Raw genomic sequence first — 18615 nt, forward strand, 5'->3', positions numbered from 1 at the left:
TCAAAAACATTAACACAACTTACCAAATTTGATTTCCTCACAAACAATGGCCATTAAACAAATATTACTAAATACATTCTGAAATCTTACCTTACAGTGTTTCTTATCCAGATAAAACTGGTGTTGAGCTACGGCCATTGACCAAATACATTTAGCAAGAGCCTGGTCTGATGCAAACCATACATAGACAGTAACGTTCCCAGGACCAAAGGTTCGTCTACTCACAGAAACCCTGAAATTCAAGGAAACTTTTAGCTGTTTAAATAAAAGGTTAACAAACTTGCTAAAGAAAGTAGCAGTTATGCGCTAAACACCAACAAAAACAAACAAACTACACTAACTATAGAGGCCAGTCAGATTTGTAATAAACAGACTGGACCAACAATCAAATACTGAAGGTATGGGTTTCTGAATAAAGAATTCAATTTCACATTCACACCCAAAATTATTCCCTGTCATGAGATGAAAGCCCACCTTATAGATCTGGCAAGAAAACTGAAGCTCTGTTCCTCACAGACTAAGAATGCAAGCACAAATATCACACACTCACCAACAAGAAGACAGAAAAAGATTCTAACTCTAATAAACTAATCTTCTTTCTAAGTAGCACTGGCAACATTTACTTCCCCAATGTCAGGGTTTTATGCATATGGACTGGAAATCTTTCAAGGTAGGTATCTGTGTGACTTGTTGGTAGTAAATTTGAACAATAAATGGAAGCACACAATCTACTTGTTTTAAAATAATATATTCAAAACAAGTCAAATGAATGTAAAAAAATTCTTTACACTATAGGATATAGTTGTATCTTAAATTTTTATAATTTTCTTATACATTTGCACAGGCTAGTTCAGTTGACAGTTAACAAGATGAATTATTCTTCTATATTTCGCTTTCTTACCATACAAACTGTAATAAATTCATTTATGTTACCTCGTGAGTAACCACAGTTGTATCTTAATTTTTAAATAATTCTCCTTTTTTCATCAAAGTCCACACAGATGGATTCAATTACTTTAGAACACCCTTTGAAAATTACTCCCCTTTTATCTGTTAAACAATGAAACCCACTTTAAGGTATCACCTATTAGAGTTAATCACTCACATAGTGACTAATGGCTAAATTCATTTTTTTTTTCATTAACCAATTATTATTTTTTAATCGACTGCACTTTTTCTTCACACACACCTTGCCCAAATGACACCTGGAACGTTTTACAAACTGTAAGTCTCTACGATGTATCAATATTCACATGATGAAAAAAACTAAGAAGTTTGAGAAAAATGATGTTAATAATTCTGCAACAGTTGAGCTACACATGCAATGCACAACTCTCATCAAGTTAAGTAATAATATATGTTATAATATTGCCTTTAAAATAATTATTTTTTAAATCATTTTTGTTATCAAAACTAAATAATAATTAAATATTAAATTATTAAATAAAACTAAATAATGTTTATTAAGCCAAACAATCTTGTATATCCAACACCCAAAGAACCTACAAACAATATTTTAAATAACTTTCCTAAAGAATTCTTGAACAAAACCATAATTATCACATAATTCTGCAAGAGATAGTTTAAAAATAACCTTGTTGTGTTGTTGTTTTGAATTAAGCATAAGGTTACACAATGGGCTATGTGTGCTCTGCCCATCATGGCTATTGAAACCAGGATTCTAGCAGTGTGAGTTTGCACACACTGTTGTGCCACTGGGGGCAACCTTGTTGTGAAGAAAGAAAATACACTATATACTCTGAATAAATGTCCAAAGATACAGCTTTTAAGTAGATTGTTTATTTTAACTTTCTTTTAGATGTTCCATCCACTCATGTAACTACCATCAAGTAATTTTCTCTAGACATTTAAAAAAATAACCTTTCAAACAAAGAATACACAAATCAGTCATCTGAAACAAGACAATATTAAAATACTAAAAGCTGTTAAGGGCAATGCTACCATTTAGATCATAAATACTACTGGATATATTTATAAAATTAATAACATCCTATCATACTAATGAATGTATTGACAAAATGAATGCCATCCTATCAGATACAAATAAATTCAAGCCAATCTACACAAGTCCAACAGAAGTACAATGCAAGTCAATCAAAGAACAAAATCTTTAAACCCTTGATGGCCAGTTTTGAGGAAGTCTCCTTTTTCTCCAAAGTTTCAGCTATTGAAGTTTGTAACAAAACTTTACATTAATTACCCAAACTCAAAAATAGACATTCCAAGTAACCAACTAACCAATCTTGTAGAATTTACCATCACTGAAACTTAATTCATGTCTAACACCCAAACTATACACATTTATGATAAATGCATGTGCAACCCATTTCTCCAAATATTATGACAGGTTAAAACCCAAACAAACATTTGAGGTTTACATCTGCCACTAGACTGGTAGAGATTTACAAATGATACATTACGATATTCACTTCTACAGAACACATATTAAACTTTTCCAACCAATTTAACTTCATAAACCTGAATGTTAAGTTCATCACTGAACAAGAAAAAACAAACATTTTATAACCTCAATTTAACATAACTGATATACAATAAAACCCAAAATTCACAAAAAAAAACCATTAAAACCAGCCTCACCATTTTTCAGTATACTGCACATGAAATAAAATAAAACTTGACAAACTGAAAACATAATTAACACAGCTAGAAAATTATGCTCACCCAACAACTTTAATGAATTAACCAATTAAAAGAACATTTTAATGCTTTAAATAATTTTCAAAGGATGAAAAAAAGAGAAGAAATTATAGACAGGAACATTAATCAACCCCATACTGAAAATCCAACCAATAACCCAGAATTCAACAAAACAAATTATAACAAAACACACCATTGCTGCATACTTTACATCTTGGAAATCAGTGAAGAAAAACTACAATCTCAAACAATTGACTGTTTTAAACAAATCTCAGTAATAAGTTAGTTAATCTACAATCTATGTACCAAAATAGAACCTATATAAAACTACATGCAATCGCAATACCTATGTCATCTTTTTCTTTTTTAAATCGCATGTAAAAACTACCATGAATTCTTCATCAAATAGACAAGCTAAAAAATAGAAACCAGATTTAAAGAACAAAGAAAACCTTGTGTTTGTAAAACTTGTATGCATTAAAATACTAAATATAAAATCAAATTTCAATAAACAAAAACATGGAGTTTTTTCCATAAAACCCTCATTCAATTATGATAATATAGAGGGGCTCTTATATCCATATTAACTTTTCACTAAAATTTGTTCTGTGTAGCTTAATTTCTATTTCTTTGTAACCAAAAGACAAAACTTTATTTTGCTTCCAACTTAAATATAACTTTGCATGTTATTACTGTTGTTCTCACATGACATCTCATTTTACAATTACTTTTTTCAATTTTTTTCCTAGGCTGATGATAACCTAAACAGTTGCAAACAAAATCTTATAGTACTCGTATAAGCAACACAAATGATGAATTAACTTTGAGTAGATCCATCAAAACCACCCCATTATATTTGACTCTACCTTGGTTAATATATGTTTAAACGTGTGTATATTTAATTTTATACAATAAGATGATCCTAGGAATGAACACAATATGACCTTTAAAAGTTTTTTTTATTGTACTTAAAGTATCCTAAGGTTAAGAATAAACATCTTCAATAAATAATTCTTTGAAAAGTACCTCTAACAAATACAATTTTCACTTAAGTTACTAGTATCTGAATGTAGGTAGTGACACACTTAACTTTCTTCTTACAACAGGCATCATTTTCTGTACTTCTCTGGAGACTTGTGAGTGCAACTTTTTAATCTAGTGTTTCAGAGTTAAGCTTCTAAACATTTACAGGAATAATAGCAATACAGCACAGAGTTGAGCAGTATTATAGTAAGATTTATCTTAAAACACTTCCATTTGTTTAAAGAAAATTAAAATTGTCTACAATACTTATGTAATTACAAAACACGTTTCTGGAGATAAACAGTGGACAGCATGTACGTGTGTGTTACAAGTTGAGAGACTAGTCAACTTACAGTGTTGTAGGATCAGTTATAGCATCAGAGAGTTCATCCAAGTTTTCCAAGGGTTCTTCAATGGCATCCTCATACAGGTTAAAACTGCTTAGAGCATGTACCACTCTAGACATAGACAGAAAACGCGAGTCAGCCTCATGTTACGGTAGTTGCCCACAAAAAGAGTTTAAAAACAAAAGCAGTAACATCAAGTAGCCAACTTTTCCTACCACCCAAATTTAACTCCAACTTTGTTCCAAACTGTCAAGTACACTTTGTGATAAATGCACATATACAGATACAAGTGTTCAAGATTCTCTGTTCACTTCCCACTGTGTGTGAAACTATCATCTAGCTTTCACAACTATAACTACCAACTTCAATCTCCATTATTGCTCAACAAACACACATAATTTTTACTTAGGAGAGGGGGGAGCTAACAAACCAAATAAAATAGAGAAAACTAGTAAAAAAGTCTCCTGAGTACAATTTATTTTCTGTCTGTAAACTGAACACATGCTCTAAGCAGTTCTCTCACCTGTTTTATCATCATTTACTCACTACAACATTGAAAGTGTATCATAATGGAATATTACATTGTTAGCGTACTGTCCGTATATGTTTTATATAATAATACATTATACAAAACTTCCGACACTAACTTATTACATAAGTTTGCCAGTTACTTGACATTCCAGTAATTTTATATTTGTAAGCATAATGAAATGCCTTGATTAACTACCTTATTATTAAATTACTCTGAACTAATTACTTTTACATTATCAATAACAATTAATCTTAAAATATTTTTTTTGATAAACTCCATATTATTCCATTTATTACAAGCTTTCATTAAATTTTCTGTACATAAAAAAATGTTTTTAAATAAAGCCACATGATTAAAAAATGTTAATTGCACAAAGACAAAAAACGACAACACATTTCAAACACTTTCATATTTATTTATTTATAAAACAAATAAAATACTTGTAAATGTTTTTTTGTTTTTAAAAAACAATCTACTGATGTAATCAAAATTCAAATCCTGCTACTGAAATGTAGTATTAAATGTGTCTTTAAATAATACCATTTTGAAGACAGGATCATGGAGGTACAAAGGTGGGTATTATAACTTAAAAAGCACACTACAGTATGTACCAAAATCACTCCTTCAAAAATTGAGCCCCATTAATTAAATAAAAATCTGACTTTTATTAAGGGAAAAAAATCAACAGTACAGCTATCACATTATAGTTTCTATGGATCTAATGAAATGTCATCTCTAAATTACCTTTACTTTTATGTACCTCTTAAAATTCTATATGTGCTTCATAATTACAGTTTGTTAAGAAACAGACTGAAAATTTCCTAACTGGTTCTTTACAAGCAATACAAATCTACCATATTTAATATATTTCCCAACTCTCACAGCAAATATCTAAAAGCACAAAACAGTTTGATATTAAGATCACTTTCATCCAAAGATTAAAAGTAATATAAATAAAAAGTAGATTTAGATATGATATGAAAATCCCTGAAAATCAAGAATTATCAAAACAGATGTAGTACAAAAAAAATATATTAATTTCATATCTAAATGGTATATGACAATCTAAGGTGTTCTAAAAAAAATCATGTGCTAATGTATTCATATTCTGGAAGCTACTACACCCTTCTTCACTGGGTCCACTACCTACTCCAATACTTCCCAAACTTTTTCAGTTTGCAGCACACTTTTAATGTCCCAAACTTTTGCACCACATGTCAGTAAGTCCATATCGCAGGCTTAGTAGCACCCCAATGACTAGGACAAGCAGAAATTACTGTTAAATTTGTATCACGAAAATAAATCAAATTTAAAAATGTATTAAATTAATAATAAATTTACATCATTAAATAAAAATTACATAATAACTGCAAGAATTCCAGCACACACCTAAGACCTTTCCATGGCATACAGCTTGGGAAGCACTGACCTATATAACAATTATATTTAGGACTATTTTCAAGTGCATTTTCAACGGTTAATTTGGTGTGGCATAGAGTTCCACTTCTGAAAATTTTAAGCCATGAATATTCTTGGTCTTCTAATTGGAATGTTATTTTTGTTTATTTTTTTATATAGCAAAGCCACATCTGACTATTTGCTGTCTGCTGAGAGGAGAAAAAAAACCTAATTTTGTGTTGTAAATCAATAGATAACAAAGAGGAATTCCACCTCTTTCAAAATTCCAATTAAACCACTGTGAATTTTGAGATCTTTAAACAATCTTTCCACAGAAATAAAAAGTTATGAAGTGTCATAACTTTTCAGAAAAATATTTTATTTATTACAGTGATTTAAATTTATGAATTTAATTGAAATGTTGAGATGTTCATATACAGCAGGGAAAATGGGATTTATCTCTGACAATTCTTCATATTAGCCAGATAATTTATACTTCAAACATTACAATATAATAGTTATGCCATGTTGGTAGTCAGTTACTAATAAAACACAATCACCAGAGAATTTTGGCAAATGACTGATAGTACTGAAGATATTTTTCATGCAACTACCCACTAGTCTTATTAACCCCTAAAATTTTTATGGGATCCAATGCTATTGTTTTTTTAAACAGATTGATAGTATATTTATGCAATACACTGCTTGCAGGTCTCCAATTTTGTTGGCTTTAGGATTACTAATAAAATGAGTCACACACACACACGCACACAAACTGATAATCAAAAATACCACTGATATTATAATAAATTATACTAATTATTGCTCGAATCTTTTACGCATTTATACGGAAAATTAGTGACTTCTAATTGTTTTTGGTTAATTCTTTAAATTAACATGAGGTTTGATTGATTGATTGATTTAGTGTTTTATGGTACAAAGCAGCGAGGCTATCTGCGCCAGACATTCAGTAAAAATGTAAAAAATAAAATAAAAAAATAAATGTAGTAATAGACATAAATGGAAATAAAGGTAAAACAAAAACCTAGTCTACAATGTTAAGATAGAAGGTAGAGTATAAGAAGTTGTAAGGTATTTACTCTAGCAAAAAGGTAATGATCATAACCCGCCAGGAAGACTAACAGGTAAGTTCAAGAACCACCGTCAGTCACCTGAAGTTGGTCTTTCCAGTCCTGGTTCCGGGTTATGTGTCATAGCAACCAGTATCAAAATGTAAAAGAATAAAAGTTTTAAAAGACACTCCGCAAAATCGTAATAATGAGTAGCCAAATGTCCAGTAAAAAGATAAATGTCAAGTAAATGGAGTAAAATTTGTAAAAGTAAATAAAGGTAAAAACAAAACAGCAATTAAAACAGAAAATGGTGTAAAAACCAATGGTGACATCCAGTCTTCAAAGTTGTAAAATATTTACTCTAGCAAAATGGTAATGATCATAACCCGCCAGGAAGACTAACAAGTAAGTTCAAGAACCACTGTCAATCACCTGAAGTTGGCCTTTCCAGTCCTGGTTCCGGGTTATGTGTCATAGCAGCTATTATCAAAATGTAAAAGAATAAAAGTTTTAAAAGACACTCCGCAAAATCGTAGTAATGAGTAGCCAAATGTCCAGTAAAAAGATAAAAGCAAAACGGCAATTAAAACAGAAAATGGTGTAAAAACCAATGTTGACATCCAGTCAACAAAGTTGTAAAGAACTACCTGTAGCAGAATGGTAATGATCATAACCCGCTAGGAAGACTAACAGGTAAGTATAAAAACCACCGTCAGTCACCTGAAGTTGGTCTTTCCAGTCCTGGTTCCGGGTTATGAGTCAATATGGCCAGTACTAAAAAGTTAAGTAGTAAAAGTGTTAAAAGACATGCAGCAAAAGTGTAATAACAACTTGCCAAAACGACTAACGAGTAGTTCAAACGGATAGTTCAAACAGCAGCGTTAGTCACCTGAAGTTGGCCTTTCCAGTCCTGGTGTCGAGTTATTTAATGTTCTGGCCATTGTCCAGTGTCAAATTGAAGGAGAGAGATTAAAACTGTAAAAAAGGAACCACAATTAAAAAGGTGTAATGAATAAATATGCAACACTTAATGGAGATTAAAAAGATTAATGACCATTAAAAAACTAAAAACCTTATCAAGGTGGACAGTGTCACCATCACCAATAACACTGTCCAATGTTACTGATAAACCCTGGGAAAAAACATGTTTAAAATATTGCCGTCGTTGAGAATTGTAACGATGGCAAGAAAGTAAAACGTGGCTGATAGTGATTTGAGTGTTACACAAACTACACATTGATGCATCAGTTCCAGATAAAAGAAAATGATGAGTTAAAAACTGTGACCAATGTATAGCCTAGTGAGAACAACTTCCTCCTTCGGAACTTTACGGAAGCTAGATGGCCAAAATCCAATTTTGGGTTTGATTTGAAAAAGTTTGTTGTCACATTGCTCACTCCAAGTGGACTGCCAGCTGGCACAGAGCCGAGCCTTGAAGACAACACCATAGTCCATGTACGGAATAGGCATAGGAGTGATGGTGCTGAAGCAGACATATTTAGCTGCCGTGTCTGCAAGCTCGTTCCCGCGAATACCAACATGGCCTGGTATCCAGAAAAACTGGATTGAAGTAGCTGCTAATGAGAAATGGGCCAGTCGGTTTCGAATATCAGCGAGAATAGGATGTGAGCTAACGTGTAGCGATTCCAAGGCAAGTATAGAACTAAGCGAATCAGTATAAATAGTGCAGTTGGAGTACTGCTCAGCTGCAATATGATCCAGGGCAAGAGATATGGCATACAGTTCAGCAGTGAACACAGAAGCTGTAGAAGGGATTCTGCGCGCAACTACTGACCCATAGCAAACCATAGCAGAGCCCACTGAATTACCTGATTTGGAACCATCTGTATAAATGGGAACTGAATGATTGTTTGAAAGATATTCACTGAATAAAAGACGGAACTTCCAATCTGGAGTATCTGCCTTTTTTACGTGATTGAAAGAAAGGTCACATTTGGGGGCTGTAATAAGCCATGGTGAGATGGGCCAACCTGTGGAATCTGCAATGTTATCCAAGGACAGACCCAATTCATCCAATTGCGCCCAGATGCGAAGGATAAACGGAACAATGACAGATCGTCTGTTCTGAAAAAGTACTGCCCACTGAGGAAGGAAAACACATTTCCAGATGGGATGCTTTGGTAAGGAATGAAGTTTCGAAGTATATTGTAAAGATAGTTGCAAACGGCGAAGGTGTAGAGAAGGTTCATGAGATTCAATGTATATACTTTGAACTGGAGAGGTACGGAAGCCCCAGTGCAGAGTCGAAGTCCTTGGTGATGAATGGGGTCCAGCATCTTTAAGGCCGAGGGTCTGGCAGAGCCATAGACCATTGATCCATAATCGAGTTTTGATCTAATAAGAGCATGATATACTTTTAACATTGAATAGCGATCTGCCCCCCAACTGGTAGAAGAGAGAACACGAAGGATGTTCAGTGCTCTTGTGCAATTGACCCTAAGCTGCTTTAAGTGTGGTATAAAGGTCAGTTTACGATCAAAGATAAGCCCCAAGAACTTGGTCTCCGGGACCACTGGCAGCAAAACTTCACCGATATGAAGTTCAGGATCAGGGTGAATACCCCGTTGATGACAAAAGTGCATGCATACAGTTTTGGAGAGAGAGAAATTAAAGCCATTCGCCAGAGTCTACTTCCGTACACAATTGAGGGCGGTTTGTAGTTGCTGCTCAATATATCTCATGTTTGACGACTGACATGAGATGTGAAAGTCGTCGACATACAGCCCATTCACAACAGTGAGAGGGAGTTGTTCAGTGATGGCATTTATCTTTATACTGAAGAGTGTAACACTCAATACACAGCCTTGAGGGACTCCAAGTTCCTGTAGAAAAGAATGGGAAAGTGTCAAACCCACACGAACTTGGAATCTCCTGTCCATTAAAAATTTTTTAATAAACATGGGTAGATGGCCACATAACCCATATGTATGGAAATCTCGCAAAACGCCATAACTCCGTGTTGTGTCGTAAGCCTTCTCTATGTCAAAGAATATTGATACAAGATGTTGGCAGTTGAGAAAGGCTTCTCTGATAGATGTTTCAAGACAAATTAGGTGGTCTGTGGTGGAGTGCTGTCGACGGAACCCACACTGGGTGGGCGAGAGGAGGTTGTTTGAATCAAGGAACCAAACAAGACAAGCATTAACCATCCTTTCTAATGTCTTACAGAGACAGCTCGTCAAAGCAATTGGACGGTAGTTTGAAGCAATCTTGGGATCTTTCCCTGGCTTAGAGAAAGGTAAAATAATAGCCTGGCACCAGGCATCAGGAAAAACATTCTCCTGCCAGATCCGGTTGAAAACAATCAGAAGGACATCAAGAGAAGCAGGAGATAGATGGTGCAGCATGTCATAATGAATATCATCAGGTCCAACAGACGTACTGGCAGACCGATGAAGGGCCATTTTTAGTTCCACCAGGGTAAAGGGACAATTATAGTCAAAGAAACAGTCAGTTTGAAAGGAAAGAGGTGATCGCTCTGCCCGAGTCTTGATGGCCAAAAAGGTGGAGGAACAAGCAGAAGTGTTAGATACCCGGCAAAAGCTTTCACCTAGAGTGTTAGCGATGTTCGAACATCAGTCACCCCTGACCATCAGAGAGTAAGATCAAGAGGGGGACAGAATTGTAGTGCCCATTAACCTTTCGAATCCTGTCCCATATGATCTTGGAACTGGTGGTAGAAGATATGCTGGTTGTGAACTTAATCCAAGATTCCTTTTGGCTTTGACGTCTTACCCACCTAGCATGTGCACGGGCCCGTTGGAAAGCAACCCGGTTTGAAAGTGTGGGATATCTACGAAAAGTATCCCAGGCCCGCTTTTGAGCCTTCCGTGCTAAGTGGCAAGCAGGATTCCACCACAGACGAGGATATCGTGGAAAACGTGTCGAGGTTTTAGGAATACACCGAGCAGCTGCATGTGTAATACAGTCAGTTACCACTGCTACACAGTCGTCTATTGATGGCTGATTTACGATGGCAGGATCAAGTTCTACGAGAGCAGTGAAAGTGGACCAGTCTGCCTGATCCAGCTTCCACTGGGGCACGTGGGTAGGGTGGCATCGACCACTGCTAGTCTCTCTCAAAAGGATCATAAAATGATCACTGCCTAGTGGATTACTGTCAACCCTCCATGAAAAATGGGAGAATAATGTAGGGGAGCAAACTGAGAGATCAATAGCGGTAAAGGACTGACAAGGTGCATGAAAGTAAGTGGAAGAACCAGTATTGAAAAGAGAAAGATTGTGATCAGAGAGCATCCGCTCTACAGATAGGCCCCTCCCATCAATAATAGCACTTCCCCAGAGGGGATGATGTCCATTAAAATCCCCCAGGATTAGAAATGGAGACGGCAACTGTTCAACGAGAGCATCAAGATATGATTGATCATATGTCTCTCCAGGGGACAGGTACAGAGAACAAACAGTGATGGTATGACCCAAGGAAACACGGATGGCTACAGCCTCCAAGGGTGTGTTGAGTGACAAAGACAGGGTGGGCACGTGTTGATCAACCAACAGTGCCACCCCTCCATGTACTCGACCATCACATAACCTGTCATTTCTGTACAGAAAAAACTGCCGAATGGAGACAGTATCAGCAGTTTTGAGAAATGTTTCTTGTAAAGAAAGACAAACAGGATGGTAGGAAGCAATCAGCGTTTTGATATTATCCAGATCAGAACGTAAACCTCGACAGTTCCATTGTATCAAGGTGGCAATTTTTAAGAACGGGTAGGTGAAGTGGCTGGAGAACCCTTCGGTTTACGACCACGTCTTTTTTGTTTACTGTCTTTAGTCGAAGGAGGTCTATCAACCTCCATGAATCCTGCTCTGGGTTGGGTGGGCAGGTCTTTGTTATTGGAAGGGGAATCCAGTGACTGAGGACGCTAACGAATAATTGTTTTGTCTCTTGTGGTGGGAGAAAAAGATGTATCAGAAGAAATGCCTGTATTTGAAACTGAAGGACGTGGATTTTGAGGTTTGTTGGAAGGTATGGGAGGAACAGAGATGGGTGTGGAAGTCGATTCATCAACCTTTTCAACCACAGTGGTCAAAAGGACTTTCATTTGTTTTGAAAACGATTCTCTTGGAGGCACAGAGAGATCTGTCTGCACTCCCACTGTAGTTGTGGAATGAAGTGCAGCAGCATATGTCCGAGATGGAGTTGTGGACAGCAATTTCTGAGCCTCAGGATAACTAATGTTATGTGTTGTTTTCAAACGCTGCACCTCTTTTTCCTCCAACCATTTTGGGCAAGAATGAAAGTAAGAGGGGTGAGAAACATTGCAGTTTACACAATGTGGGTTCAAGTCACAGTCATAGGCATTGTGGTCCTTGCCTCCACAACGAGCACATGTCAGGGAACCACGACAAGATGTCTTTGAGTGGCTGAATCTCTGACATTGGAAACATCGACGAGGGTTTGGTATGTATGGCCGAACCCTGCAAATGAGATAACCTGCCTTGATGGAGGCAGGTGCACGTGGTGAAGTAAATGTTAAAACGAGGGTATTTGTTGGCAGTGTAACTCCATCTTTGCGAGTGGAGATGCGCCTCACTGCAGAAACTCCTTGAGTGGAGAGACCAGCGAGAATCTCTGATTCGGGAATGTTCTTCAAATCCCTTTCAACAATAACTCCTCGTGAAGAATTCAAAGTAGCATGGGGTGTAACCTCAATAGGTATATCCCCAATTGCCTTTGAATTCAAGAGGAGTTCACTGTGTTGGGATGTGGATGTTTCAACCAATATGTCTCCAGATCGAAGTTTCTTTACTGACTTTGGAGAGCCAGCAAGTCCCTCTAGTCCCTTCTGAATAAAAAAAGGGGACATTTGCCCTAAAGGTTTTCAAAGAGAATGTAATATAAGAAAATGAGGTGCGTGTGTTACTGATGTTGAAGATTGCTGTTCTGAGTATTCAAGACGTGGTCGCTACCCATTGACCGTTTTTTACAATTTTATTTAAATTTTTTAGAGGATCCATAGGAAAAAGAAAAAATTTCGGTACCCACTGACCCCACCCACCATGGAGCCCTACAAGGGGATGCACTACAAAGTCACGCAAGGACAATGCAGCAATGCCAGGGTTTCGTGAGCACTATACCCAAACACCAGCATCAGGCACAATGTCCACAACACCCGTTGAGAACTTCCAACACTGGTACTTGGTTGACTCTAGCCCAAGTGGACCAGCCGATTGACCCAAGGAGGGCCACCGAAAGGCCGCCTGTCTACAGGAATTCGAGGCCAAAGTGGTGTGTTAGGGTTGGACCCCTCAACCACCAGGATCCTCTCCTCCCCTTCACGGGTCGCCACGCACGGCAAACACGTGGGTGGATGTTTATATCCCAGAGTAGGTAACCAGATAGAACAGAACCTTCCCTGGGAGGTCCCCTCACCACGTACAGGAATCCACACCGAGGGGTTAACATGAGGTCATTCATTATAGTGCAATATGTGAACTAGCATAAAAACAAGTTAGTAATGTGAGGGTTAAAAAAACAGACTTGACCCTGTGCAATGCATTAACTGTAGGAGGAAGTGATTAAACAACAGTTGCATTATGATTGGAAAACATCACACTTCTGAAGAATATACACATGCCCATACGCTATAAGTTCTATTAAAAATTTCAGTAGTTTATATAAAATGACAAAACACTGACTTCAAATACTCAAGTTAAAATAAGATAAATAATGTAATAATCTTTTCCTTGATTCATGCAACAATTGCTACACAAATTGTAACAGAACTATACGACACAAAATTAGCTATACAGCTATAGAACTAAATATGCACAGCATGAAAGTGAATTGCAAGAGATAATCATTTCCTTGGCTTCCAGGACATGCACATGTTCACAGCTTATAAAATACAATCTAAAACTGTTGGAAGAATTAGTAAAAAAAAAGTAAAATGTCCAACAAGAATATTGGATAAAATACATGTCTAGGAGGGGTGGGAAAAATATTCTTATTCTAATGATTCAGTATTTTCAAACTGTAACAAAAGCACAACTGCATTATCAAATATTTAATCACCTATGAACAATTATCTCTATTTTGAGTTTTTTATTGTACAAGCTAACAAACATGATTCTATTCCTCAGTATTTATTGGATAAAACATTACTCACCTTCTAGGGCTGTGTACCTCCACAGAAAACTTCTTGTCTCTAAAGTACAAGTTATCTAGATGTTTCCACGGAAATATCTAAATGAAACATATCAGATGAGTTCTAAATACAAAAAAAACAACGTCACCATCAATTTCCTTGGTTCTATATTATTAGTTTATTTTTATGACATTATACGTATAAAATCATTTTGTATTTATTGTTTTTAATTACAGTTACTACTCTTCACCCTCTTCTCATCCACAAGTCAGTGATTTACAGTTTATTGGCACAAAGCAACTAGGTTATCTGTACCAAACAACTGGTAAAAAAGTAAAATTATTAAAATACGTAAAAAGGAATCACACTGAAACAAAACAAAGTCACATTGCTCACTCCAAGTTGACTGCCAACTCACACAGAGCCAAGCCTTAAATACAGAACCTTAGTCCATGTATGAGATAAGTACAGCCATGATAGCACCAGAACAGACAGACTTAGCTGCGATGTCAGCGAGCTTGTTCCTGTGAATTCTGACATGGCCTGGTATCCAGAAAAACTGGATAGAAGTAGATGGTAAAGAGAATTGAGCCAGTCAATTTTGAATATCAACAAGAACAGGGTGAAAACTAACATAAAGCGATTCCAGGACCAGTAGCGAGCTAAGCGAGTCGATGTGAATAGTATAATTTGAACATTGCTTAGTTTCTATATGATCCAGGGCAAGAGAAATGGTGTACAATTTGGCAGTGAACACAAAAACTGTAGAGGAGCTTCTGTGTGTAGCCACTGAACCACAACAAACAGTCACCTGATTTCAAACCATTCATATAAATAAGAATGAAGGGATGGTTCGAAAGATATTCGGCAAATATTAGATGGTACTTCCAATCAGGATTATCCATCTTTTACAGATGACTCAAGGAAAAGTTATATTTGGGGATGGTAATTAGCCATGATGGGATGAGCTGACCAGATACAGTTATGTTAATCAAGGACAGACCCAATTCATCCAACTGTGCTCTGGATGTGAAGGCCAAAAAAAACAATGGCAGACTGTTTATTCTGAGAAAGCATTACACAACCCCAGGTGGGATGCTGAGGTAAGGATTGAAGTTTTTAAGTATACAGTACAGAAAGTTCCAAATGGCAAAGGTGTAGAGAAGGTTAATGAAACTCAATGTATAAACTCTCAATTGTAGAAGGCCTTGTGCAAAGCCAAAGAAGCTAATGGTGAACAGGGTCCAACATCTTCAAGGCTAAGGCCCTGGCAGAACCATAGACTAGAGACCCATAGTCCAATTTTGATTAAACAAGGACATGGTAGATTTTTAGCATAGAACATCGAACTGCTCCCCAAGAGGTGGAAGAGAGCACATGGAGGATGTTCAGTACTCTTGTATACTTTACACATGACTGCTTATGGTCAAAGAATAGCAAGAAAGGCAGGAGAGATATGGCACAGCATCTCATAATGAATATTATCAGGTATGACTGATGTACTGCCACATCAATAAAGAGCAAGCTTGAGTTCCATCAGTGTAAAGGGGAAGATACAGTTATAGAGAAGATAAGCCCAAACCGAAAGAGGTAATTGCTCTGCCTGTATCTTAACAGGTGGGGGATGAAGCAGAAGTGCGAGATACATGAGTAAAAATTTCTGGCCATCAGAGAGCAAGATCAAGAGGGTGGTAGAAATATATTGTCCACTAACCTTTCAACTTTTGTCTCCAGCTTCTACAGCATTATTTTTGATATAAAATTATAAGTATTCTTTAATAATATTAATGTTTTAATAATATCCATATTTCTTACTGAATTACTCAAATCAATTTCAAGCATTTTTTGTCAGCTAAAATCTACATCAAAATCCATCAGATTCTACCAAAATTGTATAAAATTCCTATTTATTTGTTCAACATGTGAATGTAGACTAAAAAGAAAAATTTATTTATTTATTGAGCTTAACTCTACAACATACATTTAAATAATATATATTCTATTACAATATTTTCAAATACTTTTACAAACAAAGGGTCCTTTTCAAGTACTTTCAAGGATGCACATGCATCCTGTAATACATAACACATTCTTCAAGTAAAAATTGGGAAAAATCTTTTCAAATATGATTTTTATCATAAGGCATAGTTTAACAAATTATCCATGCAAAACATATCTATTTCCACAATAATTTAACAGCAATTCAAACTGTTTTGTTAAGCATTTGAAACAGTTCAAGCTTAGTACTCCTATCAAAAGTTTTTTTTTTATTAAGTAATTTCATAAAAATTTTCAGAATAAGATAGAAAGTAAAAGTATATTTCATTAATGACATACAAACTGAAAAACAATCTGACAAGGTGGTCAACAGTGATGATCAAAAGAATTTTTCCAGCTTGTTCTTAAATAAAAAGCAAGAAACATAATTATTACACTGATTAAATTTATACATTTTTTTGAAAAAACCAATTATTTATAACAATAATCTGAAATAAGTCATATCTTACTGGTATGAGTGCAGCTTCCACTCTTCAATAATAATAGTAATAAAAATTCTGTAAATATTTTTTCTTGGTTAAATTATAAAATCTCAGTATATTTACATTCCAATAGTCTTATCAACAACAAATTACAGCATTTGTGGTGGGTTAACCCTTGTTTTGATACAGAACAGTGTAATGGTAATGTCCTCACCTTCCTCGGATTCTTCCTATCTACAAAATCATACTGACTAATTCCTTTATAATTAAGGCCCAACCACCACGGTATCCCTCCTTTGTCCTGAACAGTCACAAACAAAAAATTTATTGTGTCAGTAGAACAGAGTTATAATAAACTGTAAATAAATAATTTAATATATGAGCACATTATAATTTAAAAAAGAAACTGGGTGTTTATTGGAATAAAAAACTAATGATAATAATAACCAGAATACTACTTAACATCATAATAACTAACCCTTCCTGTTAAAGTTTAATTTGTTGTTTATTAAAATACATTTTCAAAATCAAATTTCTGAATTAATTCGTGATCCAGTCACCAAAATGCAAATGTGTGACAACTGTGGCCTGAAGATATCACAAGCAGTAGCCTATAATTGCATTTGTATATTTAAGTGTTGACAACTGTGTTAAAGTGATAATTACAACTGAGACAGACTTCTACAAGAACAGAACTATTACCAGATTTCAAAACTTTACAGTGAAAATTCAATTATGTTTCACAACAAAAACAATAACTTTAACACAATGCAATTATTTAAGAATGTTAGTGAATATTAAATATATATTATGACTATGATAAACAAAAGTGGAAATTTAGGATTTTGCTTTCCATTTATTACATACTAATGATTTTTCATATCAACTAAATCTTTGATGATTTTTAACTTCAACACACAGCAAGAAATGGGTGTAGCAAACCTAAAAATACATAATATGTCTATGACAAACAAAGGAGGAAATTTATGATTGTTTTCTCATTTTTAGTTATTAGATGGAAGCACCTATGTTTAATAATTGGACTAGACCACTTTTAAAAGAATTTCAGTTTTCTCACTTAGGATTTTACTATTTCACTATTTGACACATGATTAGCTCAAAACAAACTAATCTTACATTGATGAAATATTGCTTCCAATTAAAACTTCCCTATTTAAAAAAATTTTCAACAACTATACTTTAATCTTAATAAAGAAAAATATACAAGTTACATTTTATGCCCTTTGGTTAACAAGCTTACTGATAAATTTGTTTTTGAAGTGGCCATATGATTGTGGTCTCATGTCACTAAAAGAGTTTAAATAAAGCAACAACAACAAAACACAAAAAAAAAAAAACAGACTGAACAATTACTGCATTTTAAAAGTCTTCCACATGGATATGTCAATGCTACAACATACACAGTCATTGCTTCATCTGCTAGTATTGAGTAAATCCATCTTCTGCATCAATTAAAACTTATTTCTTTCACTTGTATTGTACAACAGCAGCCAATCTACAGCTTATGGGCTGTGATAAAATCAATGGAAACCCATACTATGAAGCTCCCTGGATACAGTTTTCATATCATTTGAATGGAAAAAATCCTAGTCCAATATTGTGAAACAAGCAAGTGTGCTTCTCCTGATCAAAGCCTACATGCAAATGTACTAGTGTGCAAATTTCATCAAGCAGCATTTTAGATCAATTCAAAAATTACAAATATATCTGCCAAACTTCCTTGTCAAGTAACATTCAACCACTGTTCCTCATTGAAAGTGTCACTCTGCTTGTATTGACAGTGAATTGTGCATTAAACCCCAGATGTTAATAATGGCTTTTAATACTTCCTGCTGAAATAATAAGTGTTTCAAGATACTTAAGAGATGGCCACACTCTCACTTCCCTCACATAATGAGAGGATTTTCATGTTTGTCCATCTAGCATATT

At 35.2% G+C, this 18615-nt stretch overlaps 1 protein-coding gene across 26 annotated transcripts in view; it reads right to left on the bottom strand.

Annotated features, from left to right (window-relative positions):
• LOC143236454 (uncharacterized) overlaps nt 1–18615 on the bottom strand; it is a 146935-nt gene that overhangs the window by 17920 nt on the left and 110400 nt on the right. For 23 of the 26 annotated variants that reach the window (XM_076474711.1, XM_076474721.1, XM_076474714.1 and 20 more), the window contains 4 exons: nt 16880–16966; nt 14207–14283; nt 4056–4160; nt 91–232 (listed from right to left, as the gene is read on the bottom strand). In XM_076474711.1, the coding sequence (XP_076330826.1) occupies nt 91–232; nt 4056–4160; nt 14207–14283; nt 16880–16966 (411 nt within the window). The remainder of the gene's footprint in view (nt 1–90; nt 233–4055; nt 4161–14206; nt 14284–16879; nt 16967–18615) is intronic. The other 3 variants (XM_076474728.1, XM_076474727.1, XM_076474729.1) reach the window with 1 other exon arrangement.

This window comes from Tachypleus tridentatus, chromosome 13, assembly GCF_004210375.1.
Source record: "Tachypleus tridentatus isolate NWPU-2018 chromosome 13, ASM421037v1, whole genome shotgun sequence".
Lineage (NCBI taxonomy): Eukaryota > Metazoa > Arthropoda > Merostomata > Xiphosura > Limulidae > Tachypleus > Tachypleus tridentatus.